Source organism: Lycorma delicatula, chromosome 1, assembly GCF_047948215.1.
Source record: "Lycorma delicatula isolate Av1 chromosome 1, ASM4794821v1, whole genome shotgun sequence".
Lineage (NCBI taxonomy): Eukaryota > Metazoa > Arthropoda > Insecta > Hemiptera > Fulgoridae > Lycorma > Lycorma delicatula.
The window spans coordinates 352041281-352059352 of NC_134455.1; the positions used below are offsets into that span (position 1 = coordinate 352041281).

The 18072-nt window shown below is 35.1% G+C and overlaps 1 protein-coding gene across 1 annotated transcript in view; it reads left to right on the top strand.

The window, feature by feature from the left end:
• LOC142317916 (uncharacterized) overlaps positions 1 to 18072 on the top strand; it is an 87361-nt gene that overhangs the window by 43765 nt on the left and 25524 nt on the right. The window contains exons 13-16 of the mRNA XM_075354454.1: positions 1250 to 1448; positions 11612 to 11792; positions 13349 to 13470; positions 16310 to 16566. Coding sequence (XP_075210569.1) covers positions 1250 to 1448; positions 11612 to 11792; positions 13349 to 13470; positions 16310 to 16566 — 759 coding nt within the window. The remainder of the gene's footprint in view (positions 1 to 1249; positions 1449 to 11611; positions 11793 to 13348; positions 13471 to 16309; positions 16567 to 18072) is intronic.

Below are 18072 nucleotides of genomic sequence, written 5' to 3' on the forward strand. Positions count from 1 at the left end.
AAGGATTTTCAGGACAAGACAATTATAACATTTATTTGAACTTCAGTGACAGTTATTATGACCTCACACAAACTGTTGCTTCTACTTTAACAAGAAAGATGAGGTGGATGAAATGATGAAAATATGTTAAGGATATGAACCAAGATCACCAGATTGACACTGCTAAACACTGCCCACCCATGAAGTGGGAAAATGAGTTAAACAATGTAACTGTTTAAGTTTTGTCAAAAGCTCAGTTTGTGAGATCATATCAGCTGATATAATGTAGCAGAATCCAATGAAATGGTTTGGGAGTTAATAATGGTTTGAAAGTAGTCAATGTTCGTGGACATCATCTAAGAAATTGCTAATAATGATAGTGAAGATTCAACTCATGTAATTTTATTGGCTGATTTGGGATATGCAAAGGATGATTACAGAATCAATGTATCATTGTCATTTCCAAACAAGACTTTAGGAAATTCTTTAAATAATGAATTAAGTGTGTTGAGTAAAAAGAATCATACTTTGAGAGAGGTAACTGCAACAACTGAATATGTAAGGTGTTTTTATTTTGAAATTTGTTTATTCTTGAAAGTATTATGTGATATTTCATGTAATTGAAGTGCCTAAATTGCTTGAAATATGATTTACATACCTCAGAGATCTATGAGAGCTTTTAATAGTCCTAATCCCTGCTTTCTGTTACTAATATTTGCGTGTATATGAATATCAGATACAAAGTATTTCAATTCTATTTTATTGAAAAACGTTTTGAAGGAAAATCAACAAAATTATGTAATTAAAATTCTCTGAGATTTTTATACTAAGACAAGAGCCATTCTGAAATCATACCAGGTAAGGTCAGTTCCATGGGTTTTAAACCTGTTTTATTTTTTCATTTCAGCAAAATAGTATGTGTTCTAATTCTCTGAGCAATTATTTTAAATAGTATAAGGTATTTCTACAGACCAAAATTAATTATAGAGAAATAATGTGATTTTTCTCTTTGTTCATAACATTTCAAATTTATTGTTATTCAAATACTGATTAGAGAGGGAGTGTTTTTTATTTTAATCATGACTATTTTTTTAAGTAAAAAATTTTGTTTAAGTAAATTCAGAAGTTAAGTATGAGTATTAGTAACTCTCTTTAGATTGATACAAACACAATATATAGTTATTTTAGTGAATAACAATAATTCATTTAGATAAACTTTTTGTGAGGTAACAGAAGTTAAATCATAAGTTCTTTTTAACAATAATTTCAGTTAAATGCAGAAAGAGTGTTGCAGCTGGAGAATAATTGGTTTGAAGAACATATTCTTTCAAAAACGTCTGGTAAAGGTGCAAATGTTATTATTTGTACACTTGCTGGAGATTCGTTTCATGCATCTCTGCGGTGCCTAGCAATTTCTGGTCGAATCATGCAGCTAAATAAAGCTGACATAGAACTTGGTCATAAAATAGGTTTGTAAATATTATTTACTTACTTTTATTGTCGTTATTTTTAAACAAAATTATTTTAAAATGGAGTCATAAATACTATTTACTTCAAAGATGTTATCTTATTATGTAGAAAATTTTATAACTGATTAAATATTTCTATAACAACATTCTCTTCCAGAACCAGCAGTATTGTATGCATGATTGTGTAGTCTTTTACACATTGTCTCATGTTTTCAGTATTCTTGGTGGTTACACGCCACAATGGTTCAGGTAAATGGTAGAAATAATTCAATAATTAACTGACACGATACTTCAAGAAAAATAAACTATTTATTAGTACTCTGTATAAGATGTAAATCAAATACATACATAGTGAACGCCTGCCTCTTGTCCGAGCACACTGGAGTTTATAATGCGACTGATCAAATCATTTACATATATTTAGTATGTTCATTAATTTTAAACAATTGGAATCAGCCGATGGTTTTTTCTTACTTAAATTTGTGCTATCTTCCCTTTTCCTTCTATTACATTGTGAGTCATGATCAAACATCACCTAAGCTTTAATTTTGAAGCAATCTATAATGATCATAGGGAATTATCATATTTTTTTTATAGACACAGTAAATTTAGTACAATTAGAGGCATATTAATTCATATCAAATCATTCAGAATTAATAATTGTATTTATCTTACCATAAATGGCCTATTAATTCTGGAGTTTGAAGATATTTGCTTAATTATTAATTTGACATATATAATTAAAATTCAAAAATATAATGGGGAGGAGGCAGGAATCTTCATGTAGTGTCTGTGATTCATGCAAATATTCGAGATAAAGATGTACAAGAAAATTTAAGAAGTTGCAAGAGATATTGAGATTGCATGTGCTAATCTGCTCTCACCAAACCGCATAAGAACAAGAGAAAGAATGACGAAGTAGAAAAAGCAAACTTAAGACTGCCCTTATCAGTCCAACCTTGATGACGATATCAATATATATTGAAGGTTTTGTAAGAGACAAGGTAATAATACTCTTGCAGCTGTGTTAAGGAAGAAAAGTACAACGTCCTCTATATTCAGGAAATGCATCAAACAGCAGAGCGACCAACCATCAAAATCAACGAAAGAAGAATAGTTAATTATAGATGCACTCCATTCAAAGCATGAAAGCAGTGTATACAATAAACATAGTTTGCTGGTTGAATCAGTTCAGATGATACTTACAGTTCATCTGTAAGTATCATCATACTTACAGATGTAAGTATCAGAAGGACAGAGTTGGAATAATGTTTTGTAATATCGTTTTACATCCCAACCCCGTAGAGGAAGACATCAGCCTTGTGACACTTCCGGTCAGCACACCCCTGTTACTAGCTCTGATAGGCTTTAACGGGAGTCGTCTTTCGCCCTCTAACATTTTACATCTCATAGTAATAAGCCAGGTCTCGTTGGGATGCCACTGATGTAAATGACTCGGTAGACATTTACATGATTTACGTGATTTTTAAAATCAACTTTTGCCTTCGCTGTAGGCCTTGTCCGGACATCTTGAATGTCCTACATCGTTGCCCTCTGAACTAGCAAACCAAGTTCACGGAAGCACGAACTCCACGTCTAGTTCTACTTTTACTGAGCCAATTTCTTGTAAATTTCTCAAGATTTCGAGGCAAACTGAAAAACAACATACCACCAAAAATGTTGTTCGCAACAACGAAAATTTATTCCTAGTTCCCTTAGTGAACTCAACTTCAGTTCAACCTCTGACTTGGTTAATTTATGGACTCCGGTCTGGTCTAAAAGAGAGAGGAGATGAGCCCAGATGGGTATAGCGTACTACATTATGGCCTCACAGACACCTTTGTAAAGAATATGCATGGTAAAATAATTCAACCCCCAATCGGGATAGATGACTCTATGAACACCAAAGAAGGCATCAGTGGCCTTCCTTATAACAAAGTGAAGGAGCTCCTTGAATTGAAGTCTCTCATTAAGGATGACAGCCAGATATTTCTGAACGGTGACATACCTAATCGGAAGGACGTCCATCATGACACGTGGGTGACAAGTCGCGGCTAGACGTCCTTTAAGAAGCATCATAGCGGTACTGTAAACCATCTTATGCTGAAGACTCCACAACCTGATAACCTTGCATACCTGTGTCGCCTGAGTTCTATCAAGCATGCGAATTGCCCTTGACCAGCAGCAACCCATCGTCGGCATAAGCCACGATGCAGCAGCCACTGGGCATCTGCAACCGCATGAGAGAGTCGAACTCAACGACTCAGACGAATGGACCTAAAACACTGCCCGACGGACAACCTTTTGAGAGGGTCTTTCCTACTACCGAACTGCTGTCGCGAAGGATGACGGTTCTGTTGCTGAAATAGCTCGAGAAAGTCCTATTCTTATTTAGCGTGCATCCACGCTGCTGAAGTTGAAACAACGCAGAGTGCCACTACAAGTTATTGAAGGCCCCGGATATGTCTAAAAGAACGCCAAGTACATACTTGCACTCGATGGAAGTAGCCAGCTCCTACTCTAAGATTGCGTCCTCTGTGCCCTTGCCGAGGCGAAAATCATACTGGTTGTCCATCAGCATATGGTTATAAGACAACCTAGTATTAATGCAGAGGTACAAGACCTCGAAAACCTCACCTACTTCAGGCAAGAGCGTCAGAGGATGGTAAGAAGAATTTACAGCGGGGTCCTTGTCACCACCTTTGAAGAGCAATTTCAACTCACCACATTTCCAAAACGCTGGGAAATGCCCAGCAAATAGCATCCTATTAAAAATCCTAGTAAGGAACCAATAATTATTGGCAACGTGCGAACAAGGAACTTCACTGTGATACCATCATATCCGGGGGCTTTATTCATAGCCAGGCTACAGATTACTTGGCGGACTTCCGCCTCAGTAATCTCAGAAGACAAATTCTCCAAGCGAAAACCTACGACTTCCCTGCGAATACGTTGATGATAAGAGGTTTCACCAACCTCTAAGAGGTATCATCTGGAAGCCGATTGTTCATCTCAAGAGTGAGGACACGTCCCTTTGTTATAGACAAAGATCGTCTATAACAACTTCATCCTGGGTCGAGAGAGCTGACAGAAGAATGTATTTTTTCTTCTTATGACCAAGTACTCTATAAACAACACCCCATGGGTTTTTATTTCCTTGATCTTGTACAAAAGAGCGGCAGGAATCACGCTTAGAAGACCTAACCTTATGAAAATACTCGGTCCTTTTCCGATGATAGTCCGCAAGCAAAACTGCACGACGATCAGAATTATCCTCATGCTGTGCGGCTCTCCTGAATTGGCACACAGTCCGCTTCATTACGGTCAAGTCCCGAGTTCACCATCCAGCTACTCTCTCTCAACCCGTGCCTCTGCGAATCAACTGTTCAGCGGCTTCAACTACCGCAGAAGAAAAATTCTCTGCCAGGTCGTCTAATGGGGACTCGTCCAGACTTCGAGGAAACACTTATCCGCCTGCCTGTGCAGGAAGAGCCCCTGCTGAACAGGTACGTTCCCCTATAGACATAAGCCCGCCTACCAACTCAAAAACTATTAGTCGATGATTACTCATGCAATCATCGACTACTGAACAGTTCAGAGTTCTACCAGGGATATCCTTACCAATGGTAACATCAATGTTGGTACCATGGAAGGCCCTCCGCAACCCAACCGCACTGGTGAAAGTAGACAATTTTCCGGCTACATTAAGAACATCAAAATGATGCTGCGCGATGAAGCCTTCAATCAATTCACCGCCAGAATCCATGATCCCACTGTACCAAGAGGCGATTTGGCATTTTGATCAACACATAGAATAATTTCCATAAGAATAGAACGACCCGCTACCAGCCTAATAATTCTGTACCACCTTTTCAAATGCTGTTCAGTGAGATCTCTGTACTGAAAGTACGTATTAACAACAACGAGATCCAAACCGTCCATGACAAGCTTGACAACGACTGATGTGTGTCAGAGACCTGACACAAGTCTAAAGACTTCCTGCACAGTACGGCGCGGACTTACTGTCTCCAACGAAAAACTTCCTCCAGCCGGGGAAACCTGGCAGATCACCCTTGACCAGTTGTAGAATCACATCAAGGCTCCGTTTTCGGACAACTTCACCTAACTCAACTTGAACCACATGGGGACCCTGGGCATTAAGCTGACTGAAACTAACCATCGAGAGAATATCAAGAGAGAGTAAATATCAACTGCTCTCTTGTAACATCCACACTCGTTACTATTCACGGAGTGCCTATTACTTTTGCGCAACCTTTTACAGTTGTCGCAAGTCGGAGCCTCTTTTTTCTGTGGACAGTTCACACCGCTTGTGGCCATCTTCACCACAATGCGCGCAGACCGATGCATACTTGCAGAATTTGGCCCTGTGGCCGAAGCAACAACATTTGAAGCATCGCTACACATCAAGGCACTCCTTGACTTGGCAGGATGCGAAATCCAGAAAGATACTACCCTCCGACCAAGAACTCTTGGTTTCTTGGTCTGGCTGGCCTCTCTTTTGCCGCAAACGACCTCAGCATAGCGCCTGGGCTCTGCTGAAGAAGGAGCTGGTTTTTGAACTACCTTGACCTCCTTGGTCTTGGAGGCCAAAGTCTCATAGCCTTCCACCACAGCAGAAAAGGCTTCCTGAAGTTTCAACAAGTGAGGAAAAATTGTCTTCCTCACACATGAGGAAGACAACTCGCTGCTGGAGAGAACAAGAAACTCAATTCAGTAGACCACGTCATCCTGGACTGCCTTAGCCAGCGTTGCAGAACCCATCCAAGAGAGCAGAGCACAATATTGTTTTACAACCCTCCTTGGAATGAGTTTAAATTTACATAGCTAGCCAACATGAGGAATAAAAATGTTCCCACTGTAGTGGAAGATTTCAATAGCCACAAGAAACAAATGAAACAGCAAGTAGGTGGAACTGTGGGCAACTAAATAGGGACTGACATTCATACGTGGTGCAAAAAATTACCTATGTTCTTCTAGAGCAAGCGTTGGTGCTGGGAATACTACTTGAATCTAGTGTCTGTGATGATTGGAATAAGTCATCTGACAGAGAAATCTGTGCTACCACCCATACCATGTGCACAACACAGCCCTATGGTGCTCAGGATATTTTCTGCTATTCTTCCAACTGTAGTCCCATTTTGTCACCATTTTAACTTCAAAAAATTACACTGGAAGCAGTTTAGAGAAGAAATGGAAAATGAAATAAATAACATCCCAGCTGACTCGGAGAGTTCGTAAAATTAATGAAGAGGGTATCAAGGAACACAATACCTCAAGGATGCTGCAAATCATATGCCTGGCCTGAACAAGTAGGCAAAAAAAAGTTGGTTGAGTACTTGTAATTAATAGTACTAGATCTGTTAGTGAAGAATCAAATGACCTAGGTGAAGAAATCATAGAACTCATATTGGAGGAATGCTGGGGATGGACAGAAGTTGTGTAGGATATAGAAATAGATATGGGAGGTGACATCTCCAAAGCCGTTAATCAGATGACTAAATTATGAAAAAACAACAGAGAGACAGGTGACAAAGGTAAATAGGTCAAGAACAGATAATGACATATCCACCCAAATGATTCTAAATGGCAAGCCAAAAAATGACAAAATACCAAAAGAAAGTTTTGAAAGCAGAAGGAAGAGGAAGTCAATCATTTTGAAAGACCTTTCACAAAAAATCCAAACTTAAAGGGGTAATTAAATCTCTCAAGAACTGGAATGCTGCTGGAATTAATGATTGCTCAAAATAGATAGAACAACTTTGTTTAAAAACAAGACAGTGGCTGGTGAAATATTCCAATACAGCGATGGCTAACAGGAGAGTACCAGCAGTGTGCAAGAAAGTACATTTTGGGTATACTGCTGAAGCTGGGGAAGGATCCCCAGAACTATTATTATTATTGTACAAGTATTATTAAGTCATCTGATGAAAATCTTTGAAAGGTTAAGCCTCAACAGAATCCAGAACGCCATTGAAAACAAGGTCTTAACGTAGCAGGATGGTTTCCATGGAGGAAAAAGCAGCAGCAGCCAAACAGCAAATCTAGCATAAAATATTGAAAATGGGTTTGAAGAAAAACTAATAACAGGAGCCATATCAATGGTGGATCTTAATGTAGCTCATGATTCAGTAAGTCATAGCAAGCTCATCAAGAAAACATACCACCTAACCAAGGATTTCCAGTTTACACACATAATCGGAAGTTTGTTTAAAGATGGCAATTCTACAAATCCTTCATGAATAGAAATAGCAAATGCAGAATAGGCAAGCTCAAGGTAGCATAAGCACCAGTACTTTTCAGTAAGTGTAATATATATATATATATATATATATATATAAATGACCAACCAACCGACAAGAATATAAAACACTACATGTTGACCTAGCCGACACAGCACAGGGTAAAATGCAACTTGAGGTCCAGCAGAAGCTGCAGGATACACTGGAAGAACAGGATGATTACTACCACAAAAACGCATTAAATCCTAATGCCACCAAGACCCAAATATGAGGATTTCACTTGAAGAATGCAAAAGCATGCTGTAAGTTAAAGATCACATGGAGATGGCACAGACTGGAACATAGTGACAACCCGAACTACCTAAATATCAGAATCAAATAAATACACTTACCTTTAAAAAACTTGGTGAAAATGTGAAAGCAAAGGTAGGGACATGGAATACCTACTAAGAAAACTGGTGTCACTGCACATACAAATGATGTATTCTACAGAGTGTCCCATATAAAACGCAACCCATTAATCACTCATCCATGAAATTTCAAAAGTCCAGCTTACTCCCTTACTCGTTACTGAAATGGACTCGTCCAACATCTGAACATCGCGGCGACGCAGTAGAACACTACCGATAGTAACAACAATGCAATCATAACGTTCAGTGTAATGCTAGAGACAAGATGGTGTTTTCGCTAGATGAACGTGTTTTCATTGTTGAGTCGTACTTCAGTACAAAATCAGTGGCTGCAGTGCAAGATTTGTTTCGCCATAAGTACCCAGATAAACCAGCTCCTAACAAAACATCAGTATTAAGGTTAGTTGCAAAATTTAGAGAGACTGGTTCTGTTAATAACAAGGAACACAAAAAGATCTGCGTCAGTGTTGAATACAGATATAGTCACTGAAATCAAAGACCGATTACTCACCTTGCCAAATAAATCGATCAGACGTTTGTCTGCTGAAATTAATTTGTCTAAATCAACTGTTCATCGGGCGACCAAACAGTTACAAATACGACCTTATCGCAATCAAACGGTTCATCAACTTCTTGAGCCCGACAAAGAAAAACGGCTACAATATAGTCAACGGTTCCGTCGATTTCTGCGTGAGGCAATTAATGTTATGGATTCGTTATTTTTCACAGATGAAGCACGGTTTCATTTGGATGGCTACGCAAACAGCCAAAACAGTAGAATTTGGAGTGCTGAAAATCCTCACGTTTATCACGAAAAACAATTACACCCGCAGAAGTTGGGCGTGTGGTGCGCGATATCTCGGAAGAAAATAATCGGTCTTATTTTTTTCGAGTACACCATTAATGCAGAACGATATCAGGATATTTTATTTCTGTTCATTGCACTCTTGGAAGAGGAAGACAGACACTGCTGGCTACAACATGACAGTGCGACATCGCACTACGCAAGTTCAACTTCTGATTTCGTTGAGGAATTCTTTGGTAATTGTGTTATCGTTCGAGGCTTGTGGCCACCAAGATCTCCAGATTTGACTGCGGCGGATTTTTTTCTATGGGGTTACCTCAAAGAAAAAGCCTACAGCAACAAACCACGAACACTTGAACAATTGAAAGTCAATATTGAACAAGCTGTATTAAATATCCAGTCACAAACTTTGAAAAAAGTTGCAAGAAACGCTGTAAAAAGAATTGAAGCTTGTATTCAAGAAGATGGCGGCCACTTCCAACATTTACTCTAAATGTAAGGTAATGGATGGTAATAATAAAAATTACATTTACATTTACACATGCCTTTTTATTATTTCAATACCTACCAATATAAGGTTGGGTTGCGTTTTATATGGTTGCCTGTACATTCAAATAAAATGGATATAGTACTGAACAGTACCTGCAGGATAATCACTGGATCCCTCATACCAGTGAAGGCGGAAAAGTCTATGCAGCTGTGGAATAGCGCTACCAGAAGTACGCAGAACAGTCGTCACAGATGAGGAAGATGGAAACTGACATACATCACCATATTTATAGCAAGAGGATAAAACTGGTCACCTGAAATCCAGCTTTCACCTGAAAGCTTTATCGCCAAGTCAAAGACACTGGAGGGGAGCATGGAAACGGCAAAACTGAAAAGATAGAGAGCAGGCACAAGTAAAATGTGCCCAATAAAAGAGGAGCATAGGTGTTGGAATAAAACTACAATGATCCAAGTGGAAAACACTAAACTGTCTATGAACTGGTTGTGCAGAACCCAGGTTAATTTGAAGAAATAGGGTTTAGCTGAAAGTGATTTTTGTGAATGCATGAAGAGACGAGATCACCAACATCTATTCTACTCCCCGCTAAATATAATACTTTTCAAGGAACAGGAAATTTTATGGTTGAGCACAGGGATTACTGACGAAGCCATACAACTGGTGTTGAAATGGGAAAATAGGATCTGACTCAGATCTAAATGAAGACAAAATTTTTCCAGAAACCCAAAGAACATAGACACAAAAAATGATTCACATAGTACAAATTTAAGTAAGAAGAAAAACCAACAGCTGATGCCGTTCATCTAAGATTAATAAACCTACTCCCCACCTAAATGTATCAGATAGATATATTTACAATCTATAAAACAGTAATATATAAGATTAAAAAAATAAAAAGGAAATATGAAAAATTTGAATTAATAATAAGATAAATGATCTACAACTAATATTGAGATTATGATATTACAATGAAATTGTCTGCTCAAGATAATTAGTCTTTTTCAGGAAATGGACATATATTATTTATAGGGTATTTTAGAATCCCTGTGGGAGTCTTCATTGTGACCAGTCACACTAAATTATCAGGTGCAGGATGAACTACCACTGAAGCAGTGGTAAGTTGTCATCCTTGATGGGGACTAGTGCACCCGACTTCAAGTTTGGAAAATGAGAACTCCACTTCTTACGTTGTTGAACTCGACCATCTCTACCACAATATCTGTATTGTTTGCTGAACTCACTGCCACCTGCCAACCTGTTAACAGTTAAGTCTGCAAGATTGGAATCAGAAAGGGAAGTTAAATTTTTTCTAACAAGAAATTAAGCTGGTGTGAAGAATGAGTACTCATTAGGTTCATTGGGCAATGCATATAAAGATCTTGAATTTAGACATAACTCTATTTGACATAAAATGGATATATCTTCAAATATCAATTTCTGGTTCCTGTTCCAGTTTGTCAAAGGTGATGTTTCATGGATTGCACAGGTGCTTAACACAGACCTCCAAATTGAGAAGAGTTGGGAGAAATGAAGTACCAAGTAAATCCTTCATTAGCAGCACATCTACTCAACTTTTCTTGTTGCTCTTGAGACATAGAAATTTTCCTAATTCCATCAAGTGATTGTATGCTCCTGTAAAATTTGTTCCATTCTAACTATATAAATTAATACACAATACTTAATAATTTTAATTTAATTGCATAAATTGAATTTTCTTTTTACTTTTTATATTTTAATTTTTATTCAATATTTATATTTTATGATATATATCTATGTGTATACATCCATCATCATTATCATTGAAACTACACAAAAAAATCACCATAAATAAAAAAACTAAATGAATAAAGTAATATTAACATTTTTCACAATATTACAAAACATAATTTTTAAAATTGTGCTAATTTTTAAACAGATAAAAATAATACATTATTCAACAATTAATAATTAATTTTTAAAATTTAAACATTTTTTTAATAAAAATGAAAATATTAACTCATCAATAAACAGACAGAATGTAGATCAGTATTACCGTTGAATATGATAGATGTAAACGACAAAAACACACATATAAATTTTTCATTATACAAATTGCATTTTGATAGTACATTAAAAATTTAGTGATTTCATTTACAATAGCATAGTATCACACTATCACTTAAAAATGTTTGTATGTTCAGGAATGTCAGTTTTTGTTAAAAATACATCATTATATGGATTTGATGCTGAAAACTTATTTATGGCTCCGATTGAATGGAAAAAAGCAATACATTTGGATGTCAAAGAAGGCATAAAGAAAGGATTTGTTAAACCACTGAAGAAACAAGTTTATCCAATTACTTCTAATAAAGAGGCACTAAAGTAAAATATTTTTTGAATCATTCACTTATTTTAGTAATTATTATTATCTTTTATGATTCAGCACCCAATGTCACTTGGCATCCCTGGGACATATGACTCTCATTCTATATGATTAAGATATATAAATATATATTTATATATCAGGATATAAAGGACACATAGGTGATATCCTGAAATATCTCAGAATATCTTAAATATACTAAGATGTGTGAGATGTCCCACTACATTATGTGGATATCCTACATTCTCCCATGATCTGCATGACATTCTACAAATCTCAGGAAAAACAGAAAATTCCTTGCAGCTTTCCTTTTTGTTTTAAGTAAAATAACACTGATAATAAATGAAGATGTGTGTTAAAATATCCTATGCTCCCCGAGCAACTTATAGATTTGTGCCTGTAAATTCTAGTTTACTAAATGAATAGTTGGCCTTTTGCTTCTAGATTCCTCAGTTTTTAAAAAAATTACTCTTATTCATTAAATAAATTTGTGCATTACATTTAACAAAATGGTAATCTTTTTAAATTTTCATTTGTCATCCCTCTACCATTTCAGTATTATTTAATAAGCGACTTGTAGAATTATTATTTTACAGTCAACTAGCAGCAGCTGTTACCATTGTTCTGTATTGAGTCCGTTATTTTGTTTTGTGTGAGGTTACCTTAAAAAAAAGTAATTATTTTTCCTGAACATTATAGATATTATATAAACAATAAATTGGGGTTTTCTAATGTTGTCGACCATCTAATAGTAAATAAATATTCTGGTACTGACTTAGAAACTAATTTGGAAATAATTGAAATCACAAAAGAAAATAATAATATTAATAATAAAAAAATTGGACATTTTAGAAAAATATCATATGTATAAACATGAACAGAATTCAGCTTGATCAATATGCAGACAGAATTTGATAATGATACACTTATCAAAGCTGCTATAGATAGCAGCACTTTTGTTAATATTAAGTAAAATTTATATTATATTACTATTCTTTTCAATGTTTTAATGAGTAATTGGTTTTTAATTAAAATTTTAATCAGCTGATGATGAGGAATTCCCTCAAAAGTGCTATTAATATGTAAAAACTAGAGAAAAAAGAAAAATAATAAGATAAGGTAAGAGCTCTTATTAGTTTTGTACTTTGGTGTACTAAGCTGAGTTTTGTTTATGCTTTTAAATATTTATATCAGGATAATTAATTGTAGTGGAAGAAGAGAGGAGGTAAAGTGGATACAAAAACAATCAATAGAACTTAGCTGATATGTAAGACTATATATGAAAAATAGGCATAACAGTATATAAATTGCTCGGTGTTGACTGTTTAGCAGTTCAGTTTATTAGATAGCTCAAGTAATACTGTAGGTATATGTGTGTTTATATGGAAATTTAACAAAACTTGGAATTATAGGCAACATATTGTGAAGATTATTTATGTTAAGTGTGTGATCAGTAACCTTGTGAAATAATAAAGATAATATTAAACTCTATTGTCAATGTGTAACCTTATATACATGTAAATTATTTACATAATCCTTTTTTTGTTTGTTATAGGAATGTTTTAAGTTCAAATGGTGAAAGAAAAGTAGTCTTATCTTTAAAAGATGAAAATAAAAAAAACACAAATGAACTTATAAGTTCTAATAACACCAATAATAAATCATGTATTATTGTTGGTAAGTAAAGACAGTTTTGTGAAAATAATGGTACCATCTTGCATCAGTTTAATGTATATTTTTAAGAGGGGGTTAAGTTTGTTTTTATGACCACAGCGTGTTGTCAAAAATATATCCGGCCAGCTGCAGTAGTATAGGTATAGATGATGTTGACTTACATTTAGAAGCCCTAAATAAGGATGAAAATGGAATAAGGAAAAAGTAATGGATTGTGGAAAAAGCTATACTCTATCCATGAAGGAACTGTAGCACAAGAATAACTGCATCCAAAGGTTAGTTCAAGGCCTGTTCGAAGCAGCAGGGTTCATCCAGTCCATAATCTTAAGGTTGGATCATTTTTACTCAGAATGAGAGCAGCACATGACTGATTTTTACCATGTATACGAGGTGTGACAATAAAGTAATGAGACTGATGTGAAAAAAATGTTGCTTACCGTTTTAGTCATGTTTAGTGTTGTCTCCTTCAAAGTAGTTCCCCTCTGATTGGACACACTTATTCCAGCGCTTCTGCCATTAATGATAACATTTCTGGAACTCATCTTCTGTAATATCCTCCAAGACCCTCGTCACAGCTTTTTGGACATCTTGTGTTGTTTGAAAATGGTGTCCCTTGACCGCCATTTTGACTCTTGGAAATAGAAAAATGTCGCGCGGAACGATATCTGGTGAATAAGGTGGGTGTGGTAGTACTGAAATTTGTTTTGAGGTTAAAAATTGCTGTACTGACAGAGCAGTATGGGATGGCGCATTATCGTGATGCAGAATCCAATTATCAGCAATGTTGGCACGGACATGAAGAACTCGTTTACGAAGTTTTTCTAAGATTTCTTTGTAGAAATATTGGTTAACTGTTTGTCCAGGAGGCACCCACTCTTTATGAACAATTCCCTTGGAATTGAAGAAGCACATTTCACTTTTGACTTTGACATGCAAGCTTTTTTTGGTCTGGGTGATCCCTTTGAGCACCATTACGAACTTTCCGTGAGGTCCACTGCAGTCTTCATCTTCAACATTCGTTCTGCCTTTACTAAAAATTTTATACCACCGAAAAACTTGAGCTATTGACATAACCCCCTCTCCAAAAGCCTTCTGAAGCTTACCATAAGTTGTTGTCGCTTTTCACCCAATTTAACGCAAAAAGAAATGGCATACCGTTGCGCAATATTTTGCGGTTTCATTTCAGTGATGAGAGACACAAACATGTGTTCACTTATTACAGCACAACTCATGACTGAGCAGTTGCATCAATATGCCGCTTGGACTAGAAGTAGCTTATAGATCAAGGTCAAAGATGGTGTGCCTACGCAAGCGGCAGGGTTGCCACATCTTGCAAAGAAAAATCAGTCTCATTACTTTATTGTCGCACCTTGTATGTATAACACTTGTATGTATAACAAAAATTGCTTTTATCCCAAACATAAAAGGACTATTTGAGAAGAAGTTTCTATATTATAGAGATGGGTATGTAATAAGTATATACCATAATAAGTGGATTGCCAGGTGTTTATCAGAAGAATTGTATCTCATATGGATGTATCTAACTGATGTATAAATTATTCAAATCTCAAATGAAGGGTTAAATTGTTTATGCAATTTAAACCCTTCATAAGTAGTGTCTATGAGTAGTTTACAAACTTAATTAGATACAGGAATAACATAAGTTAAAAAATAAATAACAATGATAATGTAAGAGATTTTTATTAACCTCTTAATATGTCAATTATTTTTTTTATTTATGCAGCTTAATGTTGATACTCTTAATATGTGAATGCATCACAACTAATGGACATACCATAATTTTACATGCATTTATATTTGCATGTGAATGTTTATACAAATGCCAATATGGTACCAATTTTTATTCTTAATATCATTTTTCTGTGTAAATTTATTATGAATTAATGAATAAAGAAAAGATTACCCTTGGAAAAAATAATTTTCTATGAGAATTAGTAACAGCATTCACAGATGCAAGAAGTGTAATGATAAACTGCAAGTTTGTAATTAATAAGTTTTCCCATTAGTATTACATAGTTTTACTGATGAAAGTAGATATTATAGTGAATTTATCTTTAGTGTATATGTGATTCAAAGTTAGATATTTTATAGATGAGTTCAATGGAAACTGGAAGGTGTACTAATTGAAGACCGATGTAGCTTCAGGAAGGGCATCAGTTCAAGATTTTTAACTCCTTGAATAATCTTGGAAGGCAAAGTTAAAAAGAAAAAAGCAAAACCAATTATGAACTAGTAGTAGATCTTGAGAAGGCTGTCATTTAGAGTGAAATTAAATGTTAAAAATTTTAAGGAATATAGAATTGAACTATAAACAAAGAAGAATAATTTGTTCAATAAAAATGAGGTAGAATATATAAACTAAGGAGATTTTTTTTAATATTTCTGTTTATTTCCAACTTATCTTGGGATGAGCAATATTTTTGATTATCCTTGAGATATTATAATATATATGAAACAGTGCACGTTGTACAGATTTTGGATGTCCTAGGGATGTAATATACTATATGGTAAATAGTCTAAGAAGTTGAAACTTTTTGACAATTTGTTACTAACGTTTTACTTCTTTCATTAAGTATGTTAATGTAGTAGGGTAAAAATTCAATAGAATTCAAAATATTTTCTCTTCAAAAAATGTGTTTGCTTGGTATGGTAATTTTTAAGTTATTAAGACTTAATTAATTTTAGTTCTCACATTACAGTATGATTACAGGAATCATAGAAATAGATCCTGTAGAGAATGTTATAGTAATATAGAAAAATTCTGAAAGGAGAGCTGTAAATTTTTATTATACCCATAGTATAGTAACTTTTTTATTTCCAGGATCTGATTCCGGCGTGTGGCTTGATCTAATACAATCACTTTTCAAGAATGGTATAAGTAGTTTTGTTGTAGCTTTAAATAATAATCATTACATAAGTGCATCAAGTTCACGTAAGTTAAAAGAACTCGCATCACAGCACGGGATATCGATACAAACACTATCAATCAAACAATTAGATTCAGTACAGCATGCTGAGAATATATTGTTGAACACATTAAAATATTCTATCATTGAATTCATTATTGTCGTATTAATGGTAATTTAACTCCTGTTTATTATATTCTAATTTTATTATATTCTAATTTTATTATAATTATTTTCTCAGTTACTTCTGAGAATAACAAAAGCCACTTTAAAACTTTTCTCTACTACTTTATACACATACCTTCTTCATTAATTGATATAACCTGAATAAATTGGTATCTTAAATGTGTACAACATTACATGTGTTTGGATAATTATGACCAAATTATAATTAAAAAGTTGATGTTATGAAATTACAAACAGTGATTTAGTAGTGGGAAATAACGTCTAAGTGCTACAGAGAATAATGAAATAACATTCACAGGAGTGCCTGTTTTGCTGGCATAGGCCAGTGTGCTCCATGGATTGCAGCACCGACCAGAAATTATTTAATGCTAGCGTTCAGAAGCATGTAAACAAACATAAGACGACAATCACTATACGAGCATTAAAAGATTTAAATGGTAGAAAGGCTCCTGGAATAGACGGAATACCTGTAGAATTACTGCGCAGTGCAGGTGAGGAAGCGATTGATAGATTATACAAACTGGTGTGTAATATTTATGAAAAAGGGGAATTTCCGTCAGACTTCAAAAAAAGTGTTATAGTAATGATACCAAAGAAAGCAGGGGCAGATAAATGTGAAGAATACAGAACAATTAGTTTAACTAGTCATGCATCAAAAATCTTAACTAGAATTCTATACAGAAGAATTGAGAGGAGAGTGGAGGAAGTGTTAGGAGAAGACCAATTTGGTTTCAGGAAAAGTATAGGGACAAGGGAAGCAATTTTAGGCCTCAGATTAATAGTAGAAGGAAGATTAAAGAAAAACAAACCAACATACTTGGCGTTTATAGACCTAGAAAAGGCATTCGATAATGTAGACTGGAATAAAATGTTCAGCATTTAAAAAAAATTAGGGTTCAAATACAGACATAGAAGAACGATTGCTAACATGTACAGGAACCAAACAGCAACAGTAACAATTGAAGAACATAAGAAAGAAGTCGTAATAAGAAAGGGAGTCCGACAAGGGTGTTCCCCGTCTTCGTTACTTTTTAATCTTTACATGGAACTAGCAGTTAATGATGTTAAAGAACAATTTAGATTCGGAAAAACAGTACAAAGTGAAAAGATAAAGATGCTACGATTTGCTAATGATATAGTAATTCTAGCCGAGAGTAAAAAGGATTTAGAAGAAACAATGAACGGCATAGATGAAGTCCTACGCAAGAACTATCGCATGAAAATAAACAAGAACAAAACAAAAGTAATGAAATGTAGTAGAAATAACAAAGATGGACCACTGAATGTGAAAATGGGAGGAGAAAAGATTATGGAGGTAGAAGAATTTTGTTATTTGGGAAGTAGAATTACTAAAGATGGACGAAGCTGGAGCGAAATAAAATGCCGAATAGCACAAGCTAAACGAGCCTTCAGTAAGAAATATAATTTGTTTACATCAAAAATTAATTTAAATGTCAGGAAAAGATTTTTGAAAGTGTATGTTTGGAGTGTC